The sequence below is a fragment of the Euleptes europaea genome, chromosome 17 (assembly GCF_029931775.1).
Source record: "Euleptes europaea isolate rEulEur1 chromosome 17, rEulEur1.hap1, whole genome shotgun sequence".
Classification (NCBI taxonomy): domain Eukaryota; kingdom Metazoa; phylum Chordata; class Lepidosauria; order Squamata; family Sphaerodactylidae; genus Euleptes; species Euleptes europaea.
In genome coordinates, this window is record NC_079328.1 from 22,531,018 (window position 1) to 22,551,933 (window position 20,916).

General features: G+C 47.2%; 1 protein-coding gene across 1 annotated transcript; it reads left to right on the forward strand.

Moving 5' to 3' along the window:
- Positions 1 to 111: 111 nt before the first annotated feature.
- Positions 112 to 20,296, forward strand: COG4 (component of oligomeric golgi complex 4). Its single transcript, XM_056862660.1, has 19 exons — positions 112 to 222; positions 4,989 to 5,071; positions 5,185 to 5,299; positions 5,517 to 5,691; positions 6,446 to 6,639; positions 7,489 to 7,594; positions 8,730 to 8,887; positions 10,621 to 10,679; positions 11,627 to 11,760; positions 12,017 to 12,135; positions 12,579 to 12,745; positions 13,550 to 13,715; positions 14,373 to 14,435; positions 14,748 to 14,864; positions 15,468 to 15,560; positions 17,330 to 17,413; positions 18,377 to 18,478; positions 19,649 to 19,777; positions 20,106 to 20,296. Exons 1-19 carry the CDS (start codon positions 112 to 114, stop codon positions 20,238 to 20,240), a joined length of 2,310 nt encoding a protein of 769 aa, XP_056718638.1. The 3' UTR covers positions 20,241 to 20,296.
- Positions 20,297 to 20,916: the final 620 nt, after the last annotated feature.

A 20,916-nucleotide genomic window follows, 5' to 3' on the forward strand; every position in this document is an offset into this window, starting at 1 on the left:
CTGTCTCTCGACATAAAACGTGCCACGCCGCCTTCTCAGGCTCCGCTCAGGGCACCCCTTTCAAGTACCCGGATGTCACAGGCCAAGATGGCGGCGCCCGGAAGTACGCCGATGGCTCCCTCGAGCGGCGGCTGCTCCTCAGCGCTGGCCATGGAGGAGATCCGCGCGCTCACCGAGTTGTCCGACCTGGAGGCGGCTTACGGCCGCTTGTGCGCAGAGGAGGTGCGGCATTCGCTGGGCGCTGTCGCTGGCTGCAGGGAATGGGGGCTGCGGCTCAGGGGTAGGGCATCTGTTTTGCATGCAGAAGGTCCCAGTCTTGGAAGACCCCGATAGGAAGAAAATAGATTCCTTTGAAATGTGGTGTTGGAGGAGGGTGTTACGGATACGGTGGACTGCCAAAAACACGACTCAGTGAGCTCTAGATCAAATCAAGCCTGAACTGACCCTAGAAGCGAAAATGACTACACTGCGGCTGTCGTATTTTGGTCACGTCATGAGACGACAAGAGTCACTGGAAAAGACCGTCATGATAGGAAAAGTTGAGGGCGGCAGGAAAAGAGGAAGGCCCAACAAGAGATGGGTGGACTCAATAAAGGAAGCCACGGCCCTCAATTTGCAGGATCTGAGCAGGGCTGTCAAAGACAGGACATTTTGGAGGACTTTCATTCATAGGGTCGCCATGAGTCGGAAGCGACTTGACGGCACTTAACACACACACAAGACCCCGAACAGCTGTTGCGAAGCAAGCCTGACCTTGATGGAGCAAGGGTCTGATTCAGTGTAAGGCACCTGCTTGATTAAAGGGCGGTGGTAGAAAACCTGCCTTGCCTGCAAAAGGTCCTGGGTTCTAATTTCGCCATATCCAATTTAAAGACCTGGTGATACAAAAGACCTCTGCCAGTCAGAGTAGACAAGACCAATCTTGATGGACCAAAGGTCTAAGGAGGAACTGTCTTTTAAAGGGCCACGCCTGGGCAGTAGATCACATGCTTGGCATGCAGAGCATCCCAAGTTCAGTATCTGGCATCTCCACTTAGAAGGATCAGGTAGTAGGTGATGTCACAGACCTACTGCCCGAGAGACAATGCTGGTCGGTGTTAACCCTCCTGACTTTGATAGATCACCGTATAAGGCAGCTTCATGTGTTCATTTCACAAGGGAGGGGATAAGTTACCGATGCTTGGATTCACTGGGCCAACATGCCCCCCCTGGTCCTCTGTTGGGGCCCCTAGTCTTTTTAGTATTTACACCACAGCAGCCATTGGGGAAGAAAGGCTGCTGTACTCTTGTCCAGGGACCAAAGCATCCCTTCTGCCCCATGTCTTACCTCTGCCTTCCTGAGACTAAGCCTGTGTGGTTGAACATAAGAGGTGCTGTGCTCGATCTAACCAGTAGTCCATCTAGGACAGCTGTAGTACACAGTGGCCAGCCAGTTGCCCTGGAGAGGCAATCAATGAGGCATAGCGGCCAAGAGCTCCTGATGTAGCCTCTTAGAGCTGGTATGCAGCAGTTTACTGCCTCTAGATAAGGAGGTTCTCCAACACCTGACCTACTATAGATTGAACCAGGAATGTTGCATGGACGAAGCATATGCTGTACTACTGAACCATCCCTCAGTGTGCGCCACTCCTGAGAAACTGCTCAAGCGACACAGTTGCCAGACTATCATTCTCTTGGATAAGAATATAAACAGTGCTCTCCTGGATCAGACCATTAGCCCACCTAGTCCAGCATTCTATTTAACGTGGTAGCCAACCAGTTGTCCTCGAGGGCCAACAAATTGCTTCATAGCACTGGTCTTCTCAGGTTGACTGCCTCTGGTCATGGAGATTTCTTTTAATCATCTCAGTTAGTAGCCATTAATGGAATTAGGCTCCATTAATCTTTCAGCCACAATTGAATGGCTCCTTGACTGAAGCAGGTAGTTCCCCAGGCCACTGTCCCAACTCTGTCAGGAGAGGCATTGTGGTAATGTTCAGCTGGCTTAGTGGGCTTGCGCCCCTAGATCCATGTGTGAAAGGGGTCTAATAACTGCAGGGCAAGTTCTTTGGACAGTGCATCCAGCTGTTTTTCTCTTGGCCACACACAAATGAATAATTCCGAGAATCTCTTTATTGAGGCCTGTGCAGCTGTTAGCAAATGCTACTACAGAAAAACCACAGCACTCTAGTGGAGCCAGTGTGTTATAGTGCTTTGGTCAGGGCTCCCCAACGTCGTAGCTCTGGATGCTGTGGTACCCGCAACATCTTTCCTGGTGCCTCCCAAGTGTTTTTAGAAAGTGGGTGGAGCTCCTGCCATCAGGGCTTCTGATTGGCTATGCAGATTAAAATAATGTTTTGGTGGCAGCTACCAGACAGTATTGGTTTTATCCTCTCTCACTCATTCCTCTTTTTCAGTGTATTTTAAAAAATTACTTCTGTTGTCCCATGTACTTGGACTTCCTTTTTTTGTTGCTCTACCTCTCATGGTAGCCATTTTGTGGTTGCACCCACCACCTTGTGTCAGAATTCCAAAGGTGCCCACAGGCTCAAAAAGGTTGGGGACCTGCGGGTTAGAGTTTCAGACTGGGATCTGGGAGACCCAGGTTCAAATACCCATTCTAATGAAATAAGTGTTTTGATTCTTTAAGATGCCATTGGATTTTTGTTTTATTTGGGTGATCTTGGGCTAGTCACACACTCTCCACCTCTAACCTCATAGAGTTGTAGTGAGGATAAAATGCAAGAGAGGAGAACAATGTAAGATGGGGTATAAATTAAATAATAAATAATGCCAGATGGGCTAAAGTAGGGGAGCCATCAGTAGGCCATATGGGAACATATGAGGAGTAACGGTCCTTTAGATATGTGAGTCCTAGGCTATGAAGAGCTTTAAAGGTCATAACCAATACCATGAAGTCAACTCAGAAATGATACAGAACCATTGTAACTGTATTAAAACAGGCAAGATGTGTTTCCATTTACTAGTCCCTGACAATAATCAGGCTGCTACGTTCTGAACCACTTGCAGTTTCTGGGTTATCTTTTACAACCAATGCCGCATAAAAATGTTAACTTTCAAAGAATATCCCCTAAAAACACAATAGCATAAAAACTGACCTCTCCTTATTTCCCTCATCCCTTAAATAGCAGGGAACTAAATATTCAAAGGTTAAAAATAGAGCCAAGAACATCAGCAGATAAACAGATATGCCAGAGCTAATAAAAAAGCCAAGCAGGTCACATCAATACCACGAAGGAGGAGGCTAAATGAACTTCCCAGGGCAGGATGTTCCACTCTTCAGGCTTTATGTTGGAAATGTGGAACGGAAAAAGGAACGTTTATGCATGCATGGTGGTTTTGCAAAAAAATTAAGAGGTTTTGGTCTTTGGTTTTGAATAAAACAAATAATTTGATAAAAGTAAAAATTAAAAAAGATCCTGCTTTGTGCTTACTGGGAATTCCAAACAAAGAATTAGATAAAACAGATAGAGTCATACGTCAATATAGTTTTGCGGCCGCTAGAATTACGATTGCTAAAAAATGGAAGCAAACAAATAAACCTTCAATCAAAGAATGGAGGGAAAAATTATGGTTCTATATGCGGATGGCCAAAATTACTGATTTTTTACATAGTAAAGATGTAGATGAATTTAAAAATACTTGGTCAAAGGCCATTTCATACTGGGATAAACTGGCGAAAACAGATTTTAAAGTTATATTTAACGAATTATAGTTTAATATGAATTTTAATTATATAAATAGATTAACAGGATGTTTTTTATATTCTGCCATTACATCTCGCCGGAGGTCCTATGGTGAAGGGCACTTGGGTGGGTGGTGGGTTAAGACGCATTATAGTTTTCTGAACAGATAGTAAAAGATGAATGTATTAGATTAGGACAGGGGTCGGCAAACTCATTAGTCAAAAGAACCAAATATCAACAGTACAACGATTGAGATTTCTTTTGAGAGCCAAATTTCTTAAACTTAAACTATATAGGTAGGTACACTGTTTATTAAGTTAATAAACTTTAAAGTTTTAAGTCTTAATTAAACTATAGGTACAATGAATAAAACTTGATATCATACTTAATAGTGATTTTATTTATTGATAAAAATTAAATTGTAAGTCCCTGCCATTTTTCCCTCCCCGTCCGGAGTCCTCGTCTGGAGGCCTGGTCTACCGCCATAAAAGCCTATTGGTAGACCTGGTCTCTGGCTGAGTCCCATTGGGAGGCCAGGTCTACCCATTGGCTTTCTTGGCAGTAGACCTGGCCTCCACAGGCCCATAGAAGCCAATTGGTAGAACTGGCCTCTGAAGGGGGACTTCTTCCCCTCCTCGGAGTCCAGGTCTACCGCCAAGAAAGCCAGTGGGTAGACAGGGCCTCCCAATAGGACTCAGCCGGAGGCCAGGTCTACCAAAGGAAGCCCGCACCGCCCAACAGCTGATAGGCGGGGGGGGGCCCAGGAACCGCTGAGCCGCCCACCCAGCAATCGCGCGGTTAGAAGGAAGGGGAGGCTTTAGCCTCCCAACCATTGAAGGCAAGGGAAAGGGGGACCCGGCCATTCTCCACGGCGGGGGGGGGGGGACAGAGCACGCCCACTCGCCAGCTCTCTCTCTCTCTCTCAGGCTCGCCGGCTCCGCAGCCTGGCTGCCGGCGCGAGCGGGTGCAAGAGCAGGGGCTCTGAACCAAGTTCGGAGAGCCGCACTCAACGGGCCAAAGAGCCGCATGTGGCTCTGGAGCCACAGTTTTGAGACCCCTGGATTAGGATATAATAGTGCGCAGTATGTATTTCTTTGTATTGTTTATGATGTTTTTCTTTTTATTATTATTATTATGAATATTATTTGTATTTACATACATGAATATTTTTTTTTTTTGGTATTATTAAAAAATCAATAAAAATTTTTTTTTAAAGGATCTTTTGCTAGCATCTCATTGGGTTCCAGAGTTAATATTGCTTGGGAACTGATTAAATCTCCAACTCCTTTATTTTCTCCCCAGAAAACTGTGGAGGAAGAGCTCGAGATGCTCTTGGACCAACAAGGTAGTATTGAGAACAAAATGGCTGCCCTTCATCGCATTGGGTAAGTAACAACAAGTCCTGGAGAGGGTGGGCTCATGCACAGCTAGAAGGCTGCCAAATTGAATTTGCACTTGTTGATCACTGTCTCCCCTTCCACGCCTCTTGTGTTTCCAGTCCCAACTTGCAGCTGATTGAAGGGGATGCAAAGCAGTTAGCGGGGACAATCACCTTCACCTGCAATCTGGCAGAGAACGTCAGCAGCAAAGTCCGGCAGCTTGATCTTGCCAAGGTAACCAGGCAAAGCAGGAGTTCAAAGTGTTCATGTGCAGAGGTGGGGTCTGTTGTAGCTGTGATGAGGTGGACCTGTGTTTCAAGTAACAATCCACGTGTTAAAGGGTTACCTGTCAGTGGTATCAGGTAAGGGTCTTCAGCTTGCTGACGCTCTCGCCTCTTGTTAGCAGAGCTTTCAGGGTGGAGTTAAGGATTGGAGTTCTTTCTTTTTGCAGAACCGCCTCTATCAGGCCATCCAGAGAGCCGATGACATTTTGGACCTGAAGTTCTGCATGGATGGAGTCCAGACAGCCCTGCGGAACGAAGATTACGAGCAAGCTGCTGCTCATATCCATCGCTACCTTTCGTTGGACAAATCTGTCATTGAGCTGAGTAGGCAAGGCCAAGAGGGTACCTAAATTTATTTACTAATTACATTTATTCTCTCTTTAAGGACCCTCAGGGAGTTACCTCACAACCACAACAAAGCTGTGATGTAGATTAGGTGGATAAGAATTTTGCCAAGGACAACCTTTAAAGCGGAATTTGAACCCATGCTCCCCACACACACACACACATTTGCCATTATTGCAAGATGCACTCACGATTCCTGCTACTTATTTGTCTGTAGTGCACTGAATCAGTCGTGAGTTTTAAGTCCTGACTAAAATATTGTTTTCCTTTCTTGAGACCATGACCACACTCTAAGCAGAATAAAGAGAGACCACTGCTGATTCTCAGGGAGGCAGTCTTAGGAACTGTCTTCTGGGCCTGGTTAGTAAGCTGTTAGTAAGGAACTTCTTACTGAAGTCACATGCACACCCCTTACTGAAATTCTTACTGAAGTCACATGCACACCCCTGTTGGTAGATGGCATGTGATGGTTTCTTCTTTGGGGTCAAAGCATTTGGCTTGCAGCACATCATCTCATGGGAAAGCAAGTTTCTAACCTCTTTTGGTTGTATATCAAAATCTATTCATATTTGTTGAGCTTTAGAGGGAGAGATGTCTGCCTTCAGCTCATGATTTCTCTTCAGGCTGTCAAGTGCCTATATTTAGTAAATCAGTAAAAAGATTTTTTTAGTAAAATCAGGAAAAAAGGCCTAGTTTCCACTTTGAGAGTTGAACTGACACAGCCCTGAGACCTTCTCTTCTATCTGGGCAGGCAGTATAATTGATGCCAACTTGAAGCTCCTGCAGGAGGCCGAACAGCGCCTGAAGACAATTGTGACCAAGAAATTTGACGAAGCCACAAGGCAGGAAGACCTGCCCCAGGTTGAACGCTTTTTCAAGATCTTCCCTCTGCTGGGCTTGCATGAGGAAGGGCTGAGCAATTTCTCGGAATACCTCTGCAAACAGGTAACTGAAGCTGTGCAGTTCACAAGGCTGGGCAGCGGTTCTGCCAGGAGCAGTTGGGATTCCCCAGGTGGGACTCTTTCTGAGCTTCTTTGTTGCGGCATGGCTGAACCACACTGTTTCTGTTCTAGTGGTTCAGTCTCATAGACTCGGTATGTGAGCAGAGCCCATTAGTGCTGGCTGTCCCCTGGTGCTGCCTGCCTTTGCCCATTGAGTTGGCTTAGGCAAACTAAGGCAAGAAGAACTATTTTAGTCCACCTGTTTCAGTATTTTTGAAATGTATTTTAGTTCACTAGCTTTGCTTTCAAAACAGTTTTTCTTACAAATACACCCCCCCCAACCCAAATGTCTTTAGGTACAGGGGAATAGACTCACATTCTGTAGTATGGATTGTTTTCAGAGGTTGCCGAGTGAGCTTCAGAGGCTGAGTGAGGATTTAAACTTAAGTTTCCCCGGCCATAGTCAGAAACTCTAACCGCTATACCACACGAGTTCCCCTTCATTTCCTTTGCCACACCAGCTCTTTCACCCGGAAGCAAGGCTGTGAAAATGGCCTGCTGTAGGTGAGGCAGAGGGGGAAAGGCCTCTTCTAGGGCAGTATCCAAGTCATTTGCCTCTTCATCCAGATCTGTCTCCATTAAGTTGTTCTAGGTTGCAGCATGGGACACTTGTTTGGGGCCTGCTTCCAACCATTACTCTATACCAGGTTCCCTGTCTTGCCTTCCCAGCTATGTGGACATGCCAAGTGAAGAGATGAAAAGGCAGGCATCTGTGGGGAGAGCAGGATGGGGAATGGCAGTGAGTTAGGGCTATGCAGGCATAGTGCAGGCCTTTGATCTTCCCTTTCTTCAGGTGGCTAATAAGGCAGAGGAGAACCTCCAGCTGGTGATAAAGACAGACATGAGTGACCGCAGGGCTGCCGTCATCTTTGCAGACACGCTGACCCTCCTTTTTGAAGGTAATCCCCTACATCAGGGTTAGGCAACCCCCTGGAACATGTGCCAAACAGTGGGCTGCGAGACCCCTTTGTTTGGCCTGCAGGATGGTTTCTCTGCCCCAACCAACCAAAGCAAGACCCTGAAGTACAGGCAGTGCCTCTGGGGCTTGGCTTGCTCCCTGTCTGCCTGGCCAAGTCCATCTCTCTTCTCTGCCCCACCTCCTAGTTTGTGTTCTCCAGTGTACCAATAACTTCACAGCTAGACTTGGAGGGGGTTGGCATCCAGGCTAAAAAGGTCACCTCCCCCTTCCCTGCTCCTTTCAGAATGTCTTTCATCCTGTCATTGGTTTGGAAACATTAACTTCAGTGGATTTAGAAGAGTCTAAGTCTGCTTAGGATCGCACTATAAACCTTCTAGTTCTCCAATTTCCCGTGTCAGCGTAGAGGTGGGAAAGTGACCCCCCTTGCATGGTTGGAATTGCAGTGATTATTGCCGATAGTTGCCATTGTTCAATCTTTGCTGTAGGTGAACATTGGCTGTTACCCCCAAGTGTGGATTGTGTTCTGGGCCTGGGGGCAGGACATAACGTTTCTGCCTCAAACATCATCGGTGGATGCATTTTTCACGGCCTTCACTTCAGTGTTACCCAAAGTGGGAATGAGTGACCCACAGATCCCACTGACAGGGGGAAAAAGCTGTGCCAGACCTCAGTGATCGCAGTGGTTCCCACAAGTCTTTATTCTGCTCACCCCTTTTGGCCCAGCCTTCTGAGGGTGTGGTTTTTCCCTCCTGTTGTGCCATAGACCAATTATCAGAGTCCCTAGGGCTATCCCTTTATTTGATCACATTTCCCTGTTCTGGAAAGAAGTTGCTGGACAAATTCAGGTAAGTATGATAAAGTGACTTCATGGCCTTATAGTGCTTGAACAGCAGTCTCAAAGCAGCTTTAAGAACTGCATCGATGTCCTGGGTTAAATGGGAGCATTGCATAGTCCTGGGAAGCAAGGAAGGGTACTTGATGCAAAGGGGCTCAAGGACAATAGCTAGCCTAGTGCTTTGGTGCCAAGCCTCTTGAATCAGCATTGGACGGGAAGCTCTTCTACCAACCTGTACAGTGGGTCTGTATGTAGCCTGCAGCACTGTGCTTTCTTGCAGGAATTGCACGCATTGTGGAGACACATCAGCCCATTGTGGAGACCTACTACGGGCCAGGCAGGCTGTACACCTTGATCAAACACTTGCAGGTGGAATGTGACCGGCAGGTAGAGAAGGTCGTGGACAAGTTTATCCAGCAGAGAGACTATCACAGACAGGTGAGGGGATTGTCCATGTGGGCTGAGCAAAAAATGCAGGAGAAACTACTATGACTTGCCTTTGATTTGTGGGTGTGATAAGGAGTCTGGGGGTAATGCTTTCAGGAGGCTCAGCTGCAGGAGAGGCAGTACATGTCTGCTTGTGTGTTGCTGGGCTCATAACAGAGCAGGAGATCGCTGAAAGACCTGGTGTGAAGTCCTTTCTTGGGTGGTTAGTGGCTGGAAGAGATTTATTGTATTTTTGTATACCCCGCACCTTTTCCAGCCAGACCAGGCTCAGTAGAGTTGCAGTAGAATCCCAAAGATGTAAGCAATCAACAGTGAATCAAGTCCACCTTTTTGGCTTTCTGCCCAGGTAGCCTCTCAAGCCCTTGACTCTGTGTCAGGAAATTCTGCAGCCTCTGTAAGTGGCTTTCTCCGATGCTGCGCTGCTCTGTCTTAGAGGATGCCGTTCTGCTCCTTGTTCTAGGCTCTTAGGCTTTTTCACATCACTCGGATCACACACAAGATTGTAGGCTTATTTCCTGTGTTTAAATATTTGGTGTCTGCCAGTGTATGTCAGTTACTCTTTTTTCTCCAAACTGAAACACACCCTGTTCCTTTAGCCTGTCTATGCTGCAATAATACAAATTCCTTTCCCTAGATTTAACAGCCATTGGCTATTCATCTACTATTTCACACTTTAAAAAAGGGGGAAATGAAATTTAATTTTTCCTTGACACGATAAAGAGAAAAGTTGCCACATCTCTCACGCAATTGACTAATCTACTTGACAGCAGATAACACAGTATCCACTTCTCAAAAAGTGTATTTAGCTGTTTTATCCAGGGAGTGATATATTTATTTTGTGCAATATTATTTTGTGGACATGCTAAAACAGTGCGGGCTAGGGAGTCTACTTGATCCGGACAAAATGGGCATTTGCATTCTTCTGTGTTATTTATTGAATAATACAAATTCTGTATCAAGAAAAATCTAAATGTATGACAATGATAAATGATGAGAGCTTGTGAGGGAGAGGAACGGGGAGTGCAAAAGGATAGCTCTCCCAAGACCACGTAAGAAATGGTGCTGGAACTCAACTTGGCCCTGCATGTCCAGCTTCATCTGGTGATGCTTGGCATGAGTCCTTCCCAGTTGCAGTCCAGTGACTTGTTCTGCCTCTCTCCTCCCTTGCAGCATTTGAATACCTGAAGTGTTCATACACAGATCTTCATTTGCTGTGTCCTGGGTCTCGAGAAGGGCCTGTCCCAATACCAGCCTCCATATAGCTTTTAAGCAGGCTGAAGTTTGGGAAAATATGCTTATTAAACAGGCTCTGCTACTGAGCTACAGCCCTTGCCCAGCCGCTTTTTCCTATACTGAGCCTACCTTACGCTACAGTTGTAAAGATAAAATGATGTAAGGATTTATTGCAGCTCACCTTCTGATATCCTCTGGCTGGAGTAACAAGCACTGGTTGCACTCTCAGTTTTCTCTCAGCTATTTCCTATAGAAGTCATCTATCAAGGGCCTTCTTGAATTCTCACAGGCCTGATCATGAAGCCCCCCTCCCCCCCAGCCCCCATTACTGAATGCAACCCTGTCTCTGAGCAGTAGGCCTTTCTGCTGAGGATTATTAGCTTGCTCTCCTCCAGGGGTGCCATGTTATCTTCTGTCAAAAGAAGATAGGTAACTTGGGAATGAGAAGAGGGTTTTTTTTAATGGCACTTCTCTATCTTTTATGCTCACAGTTTCAACATGTTCAGAACAGCATGATGAGGAGCTCAGCTGCTGAAAAGATTGAGCCAAGGTATACTGCTAAAATTTTCTGTTCTTTCTATCCTTCAGCCACGTGACCTATTAGTAAATACTGCACAGGCAGTGATTCAGACTGGCCCAGTGGTACGTACTCATTTGTGGTCTTTCCAGAAGAGGGTCCTTTCCTGGGAGGTAACAGTGCAGTCTTGTACTTCACTGTCCAGCATAATCCTTGGCAGGGCTATCCAGAGGGAAGGCAGTAGTTTTTCTTTACAAAACTGTAGGAAGTATATGCTTTGGAAGATGAGCATGGTGGTGGAAAGCACTGACAAATCACAGCTGTCTTATGGCAACCCTATAGGGTTTTCAAGGCAAGAGATGAACAGAGGTGGTTTGCCAGCGCCTGCCACTGCATAGCAAGAGAATTTCCTTAGTGGCCTCCGGACTTCCTTAGTGGCCTCCAATCCAAGTATTAAACAGGGTTGACCCTGCTTAGCTTCCACAATCTGACGAGATCAGACTAGTCCGAGCCATCCAGGTCAGGGTGAGATGAGCATACTGCCTGCAAGTTTGGAACACTTACTGATTGATTGAAGTTTATTTCCCAGCAGTAGATTTTCAGATGCTGAGAATACTTGAGAATCATTGTAAATACCTCACTCAACACTGGTGTGAGTTCAGTTCTCCTCTCTCAACTATTGCAGTGCTGTTGCAGGCATATTGTACATTCCTAACACTGTTAAAAGAAAACTGTAGGGAATGGCGAAAGCAGAGCTTGGGAACTGACTTTTGAACATTCCGTAGCCCGTTGTAAATTTTAAAAGGTGACTCTGCAAACATGAAGATTAGGGATGTCATTTGTGCTTGAGAACTTGAGGTCTTAGGATTCTTGTAAGTGGCCCGGAGGTTTCATGTAGCCTTTATTTTGCCACCCCATTTGTACAGAAATGCTGTTCATATTCCATGGTGGTTCTGGTAATCCTTGTCTTGCTTTTCCAGAGAACTCGACCCAATTTTAACTGAGGTCAGCCTTATGAATGCTCGAAGCGAATTGTACCTCAGGTTCATTAAGAGGCGCATCGTCTCTGATTTTGAAGTGGGGGATTCCATGGCCTCAGAGGAGGTAAAACAAGGTAAAAACCTCAGTTGTTTGCTGCATAGACTCGTTGTACGTTTGAATGGCCGTGTGGTGTAGGGGTTAGGAGTGGTGGATTCTAATCTGGAGAACCAGGTTTGATTCCCCACTCCTCCACACGAGCGGCAGACTCTAATCTGGTGAACCATTTCTTTTTATTATTATTATTATGAATATATAGAATACAAAAGAAAAAAAGAAAAAAAAGGAACCATTTCTTAATCCGTGTCTGCCTTCCCCATTCTATTCCACAGAGCATCAGAAGTGCCTGGACAAACTGCTCAACAACTGCTTATTGAGCCGCACCATGCAGGAGCTAATTGGCTACTATATCACTATGGAAGAGTACTTCATGAGAGAGACAGTCAACAAGGTGGGGGTGGATGTCTGCTTGGAGTGGCAGCCTTTTCCTTCTGCAGCATGGGGAATAATTTTTGAGTGGCGTTCAGCATTTCTGAGTATTGCCTGGATGATGCGGAGTGAGTTGGGCATTCTGAGCTTTGCCATCTAGGATTGGCGCAGCTCTGCAGGTTCCTGTGGAGAGAGGTCCTGGGAACAGCACTTTGACTCTCTGGTGCTTGGGGGCTTGGTGGGTTTTTCTCAGTGGAGTTCTGCAGCAGCATGAACACCAGAGAAGACCTACAGTTGTGGGGGACCCCTTAGAGTTTCCCTCCATGCCCGATACGTTCCCACACATTAAAGATTGTCTGGAAGTATGAGAGTGGGCCTCCAGTGAGGCTGACTTTTGGGGTGTTGGCTCTGAAGCCAAGAATTTGTTCGTGGTGAGTCATTGCTGTGTTATGGCTTCTCTCCCAGGCAGTGGCCATGGACACGTGTGAGAAGGGCCAGCTGACCTCCAGCATGGTGGACGATGTCTTCTATATAGTGAAGAAATGCATTGGGAGGGCCCTTTCCAGCTCCAGCATCGACTGCCTCTGTGCCATGATCAACCATTCCATCACCGAGCTGGAGTCGGACTTCAGGTGTGTGAGGTGGGAGCGAGACAGGCAGAGGCGAGTGATGGTGACAGCCATGTTCCAGGCAACATGGCTTTCCTGGTGTCCCATCTTAGACTGTGCAAAAAATGAGAAAACTCAATCCCTTTTGGACCGAGACCCCTAAAATAACAAGCATTAAGTGTAAGTTTGCTTCAGCAAATAACAGCCTTTATTATTATCTCTTGTCTGGGTGGCAGCCTACCTCACAGGGTTGTTGTTAGGGTAAAACATAGGAGGAGGGACCATATATGCTACTCTGAGATCCATGGAGGAAGGGCAGGATAAAATTACAATAGATCAGTGGAACTCACTGGTTCATGGACAGCTGTGTTACCGTCAACCCAAAGAGCCACATTTACTTCCATTCCTGGCATGAGGCCCACACCTCAGGGAGGCACACAGCTTACCCATCCATCTGGGAACGGTTGTTCCAAGGTGGGAACCACCTGCCAACCACAACTCCTGTCAGGCAAGCCCCTATCAGCCTTGCCCACTTCCCAGAAACATGGGGGGGAGACGCATTAGGGAACAGTGATTGTAAGAGCCACATATGGATCCCAAACCACTGAATGAGTATTACTGCAATGGATCCCAAACCACAGAGTATTACTGCAATAGGTAATCTATTTCTTCTCCTCCCACCTTTATCTAATGGCCACATGAGATAATTGCCACTGGTCCCCTGGCCCTTCCTTCTGTCATCTGTTCCCATCATCCCAACATGAGAGAGTGACTCTTCCAAGGCGGTTGTGGAATCTTGTCCCCAGTGGCATCTTCTACCTTTCTCAGGGAGGTCCTGTGCAACAAGCTGAAGATGGGATTCCCCGCCACCACCTTCCAGGACTTCCAGAGGGGTGTGACCAGTGCAGTGAGCCTCATGCACAGCAGCCTTCAGCAGGGCAAGTTCGACACCAAAGGCATTGAAAGCACAGATGAGGCCAAGCAGTCCTTTCTGGTAGGCATGCCACTCCTGCATGTTTTTCATGGGCTGAGGACTCATTGGCCAGGATTTGTGATGTCAGGATGATAAGAACGAGGTTGGCTTGAGGGCTGGCTCCAGCAAGTATGTGCTGCGGCCCTTGGAAGTGGGAGGACAAAAGACCTGCCTCTCCTCACTGGAGCATGGCAGGTTTTCAACCGTTCACTCATAATGTCTGACCTTTTCTCTGCTGCCACAAAATCTGCCAGCATAATGGAGGGATGGGCTTCATTGCCACCTCTGGGAAAGAATGAAGAGAGGCAGCTGTTGGTACAAGTCCCTTCTCCACCCTCAAGACTCCCTCCTGTGTATTCTCCCTGTAAATGCTAACACACACACACACCCATTCTCCCAGTACCTCTCCCACTGAACTTCTTCCCCCAGGCTTATGTCTTCATCACCACTGCACTCTCTTCCAGTGAGTAGTGTCTGTTGGAGAAGCTTGTGGGGGGTCTCCTGGTTCCCAGCTTGCTAGTGGCTGGTCTTAGGAGGACTTTTATATCTGGAGTCTGCATTCTTCAGTTCCATCCTGGTACTGCTTGCAAAGTAAATGTTGCTCTTTTTGAATATTCCAAGAATGGAAAACTGTATATTCTGATATGTTCATTCTCTCTCTCTCTCCCCCCACCAAAGGTGACATTAAACAACGTGGAGGTGTGCAGTGAAAACATCATGACTCTAAAGAAGACCCTGGAGGTACTGTACCATTATGCCTTCCCCCATCAGCTGCCACTTTTTCTATCGCTGTATACACTCTAGTTTTACATGGGCTGTCTGCTTGCCTGACTGATATCCACCTACCTGCTAAAATAGGCAATTTTGTTAACGTTCAAATCTGGCCGGTCCCAAAAGTTTGGCATGGGTATCAGTGCTACAACCAGAGACCATTAAAATGGGGAAGTAGAATGTCTATTCAAATAATCTGCTGGATTAAAATACCTTTGTATATAATATGTGGGGGCGCATGGGACGATTCTCAGTTGCCCCTGAATTTGTACTTCTGTGCAGAGCGACTGTGCAAAGCTGCTTCAGCAGGGCTTTGGGGGTGAGCAGGCACAGCCCAAGATTGACAGCTGCCTCTCTGACATGGCTGCCGTCTCTCACAAGTTTCGGGACCTGCTGCAGGTAAGCTTCGTGGTTTTGCCCATAGCCCTTGGGGCAAGGTAGTTATCAAGAGAGGGCTGCCTCTTGGCTGATGGTCAGCGTGAAATGAGAGAGCGGTGGCAGCAGCTGAGGGATTCCGGCCTTGCCTTGCCTCTAGATTCTTCAAGCCAGGGGATGTAGAAGTCATCCTCCACCTGGTAATGGCAAGGCCAGTAGCCACAGGCCACCCGCACCCTGTAGACTTCACATTGAGATGCCAAAGGAACACTCGAATGGCACAGAATGTGGTAACAGGTGCAGATTTTAGCTTCCCACAAGAAAAGGGTCCACTTTTATTGTCTCTTTTCAAAGCACTTGCAGCCTGGAAGTGTCAGGGTGGGAGAGTTCAAGTTTATTGTTCAATACAGGCATTTGTGTTCACAGTGATAAGTCCATGTTGCATCAAGATTCTAACTGGGAGTCGCCAAGTCCCTTGGTCGTGGCTCTTCTTTAGCCAGAGGACTCCTAAATTCTGTGTGCTTTTCACCTCAGATACTGTAGCTGACCTGTTCTCGGCTCTAGGAATCCTCCGGTTCTTGTGTTGATCAGGTAGCCTAACACACACATTCCCCTTCTTGCCTCCAGGAAGGGCTAAATGAGCTCACCAACTCGGCTATCAAACCACAGGTGAAGCCTTGGATCAATCTCTTCCTCTCCGTCTCCCACAACATCGAGGAGGTAAATTCAGCTACTTGCACTTCAGAAGCATTTTTATAGCACAGAGAAGGGGATGCAGGAGCACACACTGTGTGCCTTCCCAGCTTATGGAGGAATCTAAAGCACCTAAAGCTGCAATGCAGTGTACCAGGAAGCCATTTTTTCTTGTTCGCCATGAAATTTGCAGAATGGGGCAGGCGATGGTATATGTGCCTTGGTCAGGGGCCTGCAACTGATGGCTCCAGAGCCAAATGTTGGTTCAGTGTGGAAGCAAATACTGCTCTTTAAAAAAAGAAAAAGAAATCTTTAAGTTAGGGGTATTGGAGAGGTAGGTGGAATGCTGGAATAATCGGTGCCTAAAGAGAATGGCATTAAAGATTTTTATGGGACTCAAGGGCTTCTTAGAGATGCTTTGCAAAAAGGGAAATAATAGAAGTGAGCAGTTGCCAGGAATCCAAGTGAGACCCTTACATAGATTTATGTTCACATACAGAAACAATTGTGCAGGGTGCTTTGGTGTGTTTATTACTTGTTGTGAGACCTTGTGTGTGTGCCACTTCTTAATAAAGGACTCGCAACAACCCGTGTTTGGGCTAAAGAAAGTTTATTAATCAACGTGTCAATTTTCAGTAACATAAAGTTGTAGAGTTTCACTTGTATGACTTGGTTTCCTTCTACTGCCTGTTTGTCAATCCCCTGCTGTGAATTTTGCCCACATTAAAAGGCTGCTGTCCCCCTGGAGCAGCTGCTTTCCATGCAGAAGGTCCCTGGTTCAGTCCCTGGAATCTCTGTTAAAGGATCTCAAGTAGAGGACGTTGGGTGTAATCTCCTATGCGTGAGACCCTGGAAGGTCCTTTTTTCGATTATTTATTAAAACATCTATCCCTGCCCTTCTGAAAAGCTCAAGGTAGCTAACACAGTGCTATCTTTATATCGATAGATAGATAGATAGATAGATAGATAGATAGATAGATAGATAGATAGATAGATATAATCAAAGCCTTTCCTGTCAAAGACCTGATCAAACATCAAAATCAGAACAGCAGTGGTTCAAATGTCAGCTCTCCAGCATGCCCCTCGAGCCATCTGGTATGTGGAAGTGATACAAGGCCTACAGGTGTTTTCATTGAGGCCATAACTGGGCAAGTTAGGAGAGGAGGTTGAGGGGCAAAAATGGTTGGTGAAGGAGCAAGCAAGGTAGAGAAGAATAAGCAGGTAGGAAGGGCAACAACTGAGGCAGAAACCGGAAACGGGTTGATTGAAAGGATTGTTGAGTGATGCAGACTGGTGAATGATGGCATGTCATTAAACCAGCAGGCTTTTTGTTTTACATGGCAGCTGGTTGTGTTTCCTGTTTGATTCCCATAGTACAAAGGATGTGTATTAAAGTAATTACTACTAGTCTTCCTCCCTTCTTCTGTTACTGAGTACATAACGGCAGCAGCTCCCTGCTGAGGGAAGTGGGGAATCCTAAGAGTGGAGGAGTAACAGTCTGTCAGAAGCTGATAAATTTAACTTTTATTTTATTTTACTTCATTTATTTCCCAATGGGTATCCAAAGCAGCTTAAATCCTCTCCTCCATTTTGTCCTCACTAAAACCCAGTGAGGTAGATTAGGCTGAGAGTAACTGGCCCAAGGTCACCTAGCAAGCTTCCATGGCAGAACAGTGATTTGAATCTGGGTCTCCCCAGATCCTGGTCTGAAACTTCAGCCACTGCACCACACGATATGGTGCCTGAAAACCCAGTGAATTGATGAAGTCTACCTCTGCATTCTGTTCCCATTTTAGGAAGAGTTCAATGACTACGAAGCCAATGACCCCTGGGTGCAGCAGTTCATCCTTAACCTGGAGCAGCAAATGGCAGAGTTCAAGGTGTGTTGGCGCCTGTTTGAGGGATCAGCCAGGTCAAACGTGACGTTTCCCCTCCCGCAGTTCCACTGGACCTCATTCAGGAGATGCTCCACAGTTCCACTTTGCCGGTGGGAGAACAGTCAGGCCCTGGACCCTCTGAGCCTCTTCAGCGGTGGCTTTCCCTGTTCTTCCCAGGGCGGGAGAGAGATGGAGCTGCTTGGGAAAGGGCCCTTTCTCGATGGCCCCAGTATACAAGATGAACTCTCACCCTTCGAAAGTGGGCCGCGAATTCCGCAGGGCAGAGCTAGCCCACTTGCTGCCCCAGTGTGAGTGACGCAGACCAGGGCTCCCTCTGCTGCTTCCTTGATAGAGGATTCCAGCTGACGGGAAGGAGTCGTTCATCTGAAGGCTTCTGTTTTCCCTCTGGGAGTCAGTTCTGTTGCCACCATCTATGCCCTGGAAGCTAAGCTCAAAGTTTCCTGTTCATGAGGGCATTTCCCCAAGGCAAGCGTTGGCCCTGGGGCTTCAAGAGATCTGTGGGACAGACCAAGGCCTTGGGGGAGTCCTGGCTCAGCAGCAGTGGCCCCTTCCCTTGAGGCCTCTCCTCCTTGGTCTCAGCTACCTACCTACCCTAAGCTTTTGAATCATGTTTGCTAAGGTCAGTCTGTCCCTGCCTTTTTCTGTCACCTGTCCTTGGGCTGTCCTCCCCCTGCTATCCATGGGACCAGCGCTCTGCAGCCTCCGCCCCCGTGCCCCACTTATGCACCTTTTGGTTAGCCTTGTGTTCCCAACTGCTCCAAAGGTGATGAACTGGCCATGGAAACTGTCCTGAGCAGCAGGATGTACACAGTTTCTGAGCCTGTTGTGGCTTCGCAGCATCCCAGGCCTTGGGTATGCCAGTTCCTGGGGGGAGGGGGTTGTCCCTACTTCTTCGCACCACGCGATATCAGACTGTCGAGATCAAGCCACCTTCTCCATCTGCAGGCAGGACTCTCACCGGTGATCTACGACAGCCTGACCAGCCTGATGACCACGCTCATTGCCGTCGAGATGGAGAAAGTGGTTCTCAAGTCCACATTCAGCCGGGTAAGCAGAGGCCACGCTCCAGACTTCACAGAAGTTGTCAGGGAGAGCTTGCGGGTGGATTCCTGCCCCTGCAGAGCCATCCAATTGGTTCTAGGAATCACCGTTCAGCCATTGATCTTCGATCACTGATGCTGGCTTTCCTCTGTTGGTCCTCTGAATCTGGGACAGCTTTCCTGTGAAGCGACACAAAGCATTTGTTTCAAGGTAGTAGAATCCAGGGCGGGGGGAGGCTGTTTCCTGCCTCCTGGCTCCAGCTCTGTGCTCCAGGACAGAGCCGGTGGGGTGGAAAATAGTTCGGTCCTTTAGCTTCAGATAATGAAAATGCAGCATGCATCTCTGGCTCTCATAGAGCTAGCAGCGTGTGCCTGCTTAGCAAATCCCCTTCCACTGCCATCTTCTGCCAGCTGGTGAAGGCTTTTTTGTTTCATCTGGTGTTCCCTCAGTGATTGTTTCTAACTGCCCCACATTTTAATGACTATTTTTATGTTTTTGCATGTGTAAAACTTTAGTTTTAATTGTTTTCAAGACATGTTTCTGTTTGGTTTTAATGGGGTTTAAGACCCATAAAGTGTGTTTATTATGTCTATATATGTTAGCCGCCTTGGTGGCCCTGATGAGGGCAAAAAGGTGGGATATATATTCTGATTATGATAATAGACGAAGAGGCAGACCTGGCCCTGAAGAGGCTGGGGCTTAAGACTGTGATTTCTGTGCTGTACAAGCCCCAAGTTCATTGTATCTTGAGGCCTGGAGCTCTATATTCAGTGGGAATAATGGATCATGGGTTCTGAAGATCTTGAATTTAAAATTTAAAGCAAGTGTTTAGCCTTCTGAGAACAAAGATCTGGAGGACTGCCCATCACCATGACCTCTCCATCTTCTGCTCATTAACTGCCACTGCTCCCCAGTGTCCTTCTCTTTCTCCTACTTGTCCTAGCAAAAGAACATTCCAAACAGTTTGGGAACTGAACCTGGGAAGCAGAAGGAGTATCGCAGTGAAAAAAAAACTGTGCACAGAGGCTTAATTGTGCCGTTGCATAGTTGGAGCTCAGCGGGTGGCCATTTAGGCTTCGTGCTGCAAAGAAGGCCAGCTGATGTGTTTGCCCAGCACAAATTTGTTTCCTGGAAGCAAGGTCTTCCTCTGAGGGGAGTGCCCTTCTGTTTCCCCAGCTTGGTGGCCTGCAGTTTGACAAAGAGCTGCGATCGCTGATTGCCTATCTCACTACGGTGACCACCTGGACCATCCGGGACAAATTTGCTCGTCTCTCCCAGATGGCAACCATCCTCAACCTGGAAAGGGTAAGCCCCCCCTTTGCATTGGGTTGGGTGAGGGGGAATTAGGTGCAGCATTCAGGTACCAAACATGAGGCCACATCAAACCCTTGCTGGGTTTCAGACTGGCTGAAGAGGATGTGTTTCTGAGCACACGCTAAGTGCACATTCGTCTCTAAGTAGTGCCTGTCATGAGTTTCAGCATCTGATTCAGCAAAATGTGACACTGGTGGTTTATGGAGCACAACTATTAGATTTGGTGCCTCCTAACCATCCCTGTCTGTGTTTTTTGGGTGGCACAGCCCTCTCTCGTCTTCTGCCATTTTCATGGCCATTTCTTTTTTTTCCTTTTTAGGTGACTGAGATCTTGGACTACTGGGGGCCAAACTCAGGCCCGTTGACCTGGCGACTTACTCCAGCTGAGGTCCGACAAGTCCTGGCCCTCCGAATGGACTTCCGCAGTGAAGATATCAAGCGGCTGCGCCTGTAGCCGCCTGGACTCTCTCCCTGCAGAGCCTGAAACCCCGTCCTGTTACTACTGGCAGCTGGGAAAGATGAAGAGGTGAATCAAGTCTTCTCCTAACAGAGAAATGGCGTAACTGGTCATTGAGAGGCCCCACTGATTCCTTGTTCCTTACGAGAAATGAAGACTTCTGCTCTTGGACTCTTTCATGTTGAACACTGTGAAACTCCGATACTATCAGATACTAGGACAGACATTAAATAATAGTTCTCATGGAGTTCTGCCTCGGTCATCTGCCTGTTTACATGTGTGCTGATATGTCCATGCTGTGTGCACCATACTTTTTACCTACTCAACAGAAACCCACTGACTTGCCTGATTCTCTGCCAGTTTCCGTGATGACTAATCATGATGCATACTTATTCTCATCAGGGGAGCATGCCCATTATATTAGGTGCTGTGAAACATAGGCAGAATGTTGCTGCAGCCATCTTGTTTGTGGGCTTCCTAGAGGCACCTGGTTGGCCACTGTGTGAAGACTGCTGGACTTGATGGGCCTTGGTCTGATCCAACATGGCCTTTCTTATATTCTTATGTTCTTATGTTAGTGGTGGTGAGCTAGTGGCTACCATTTGCCATGCTGGAAAAGAGCTCATGTATGGGCAAAGGGGCTATGTGGATTCCACCAGGCACATCTTTGAGA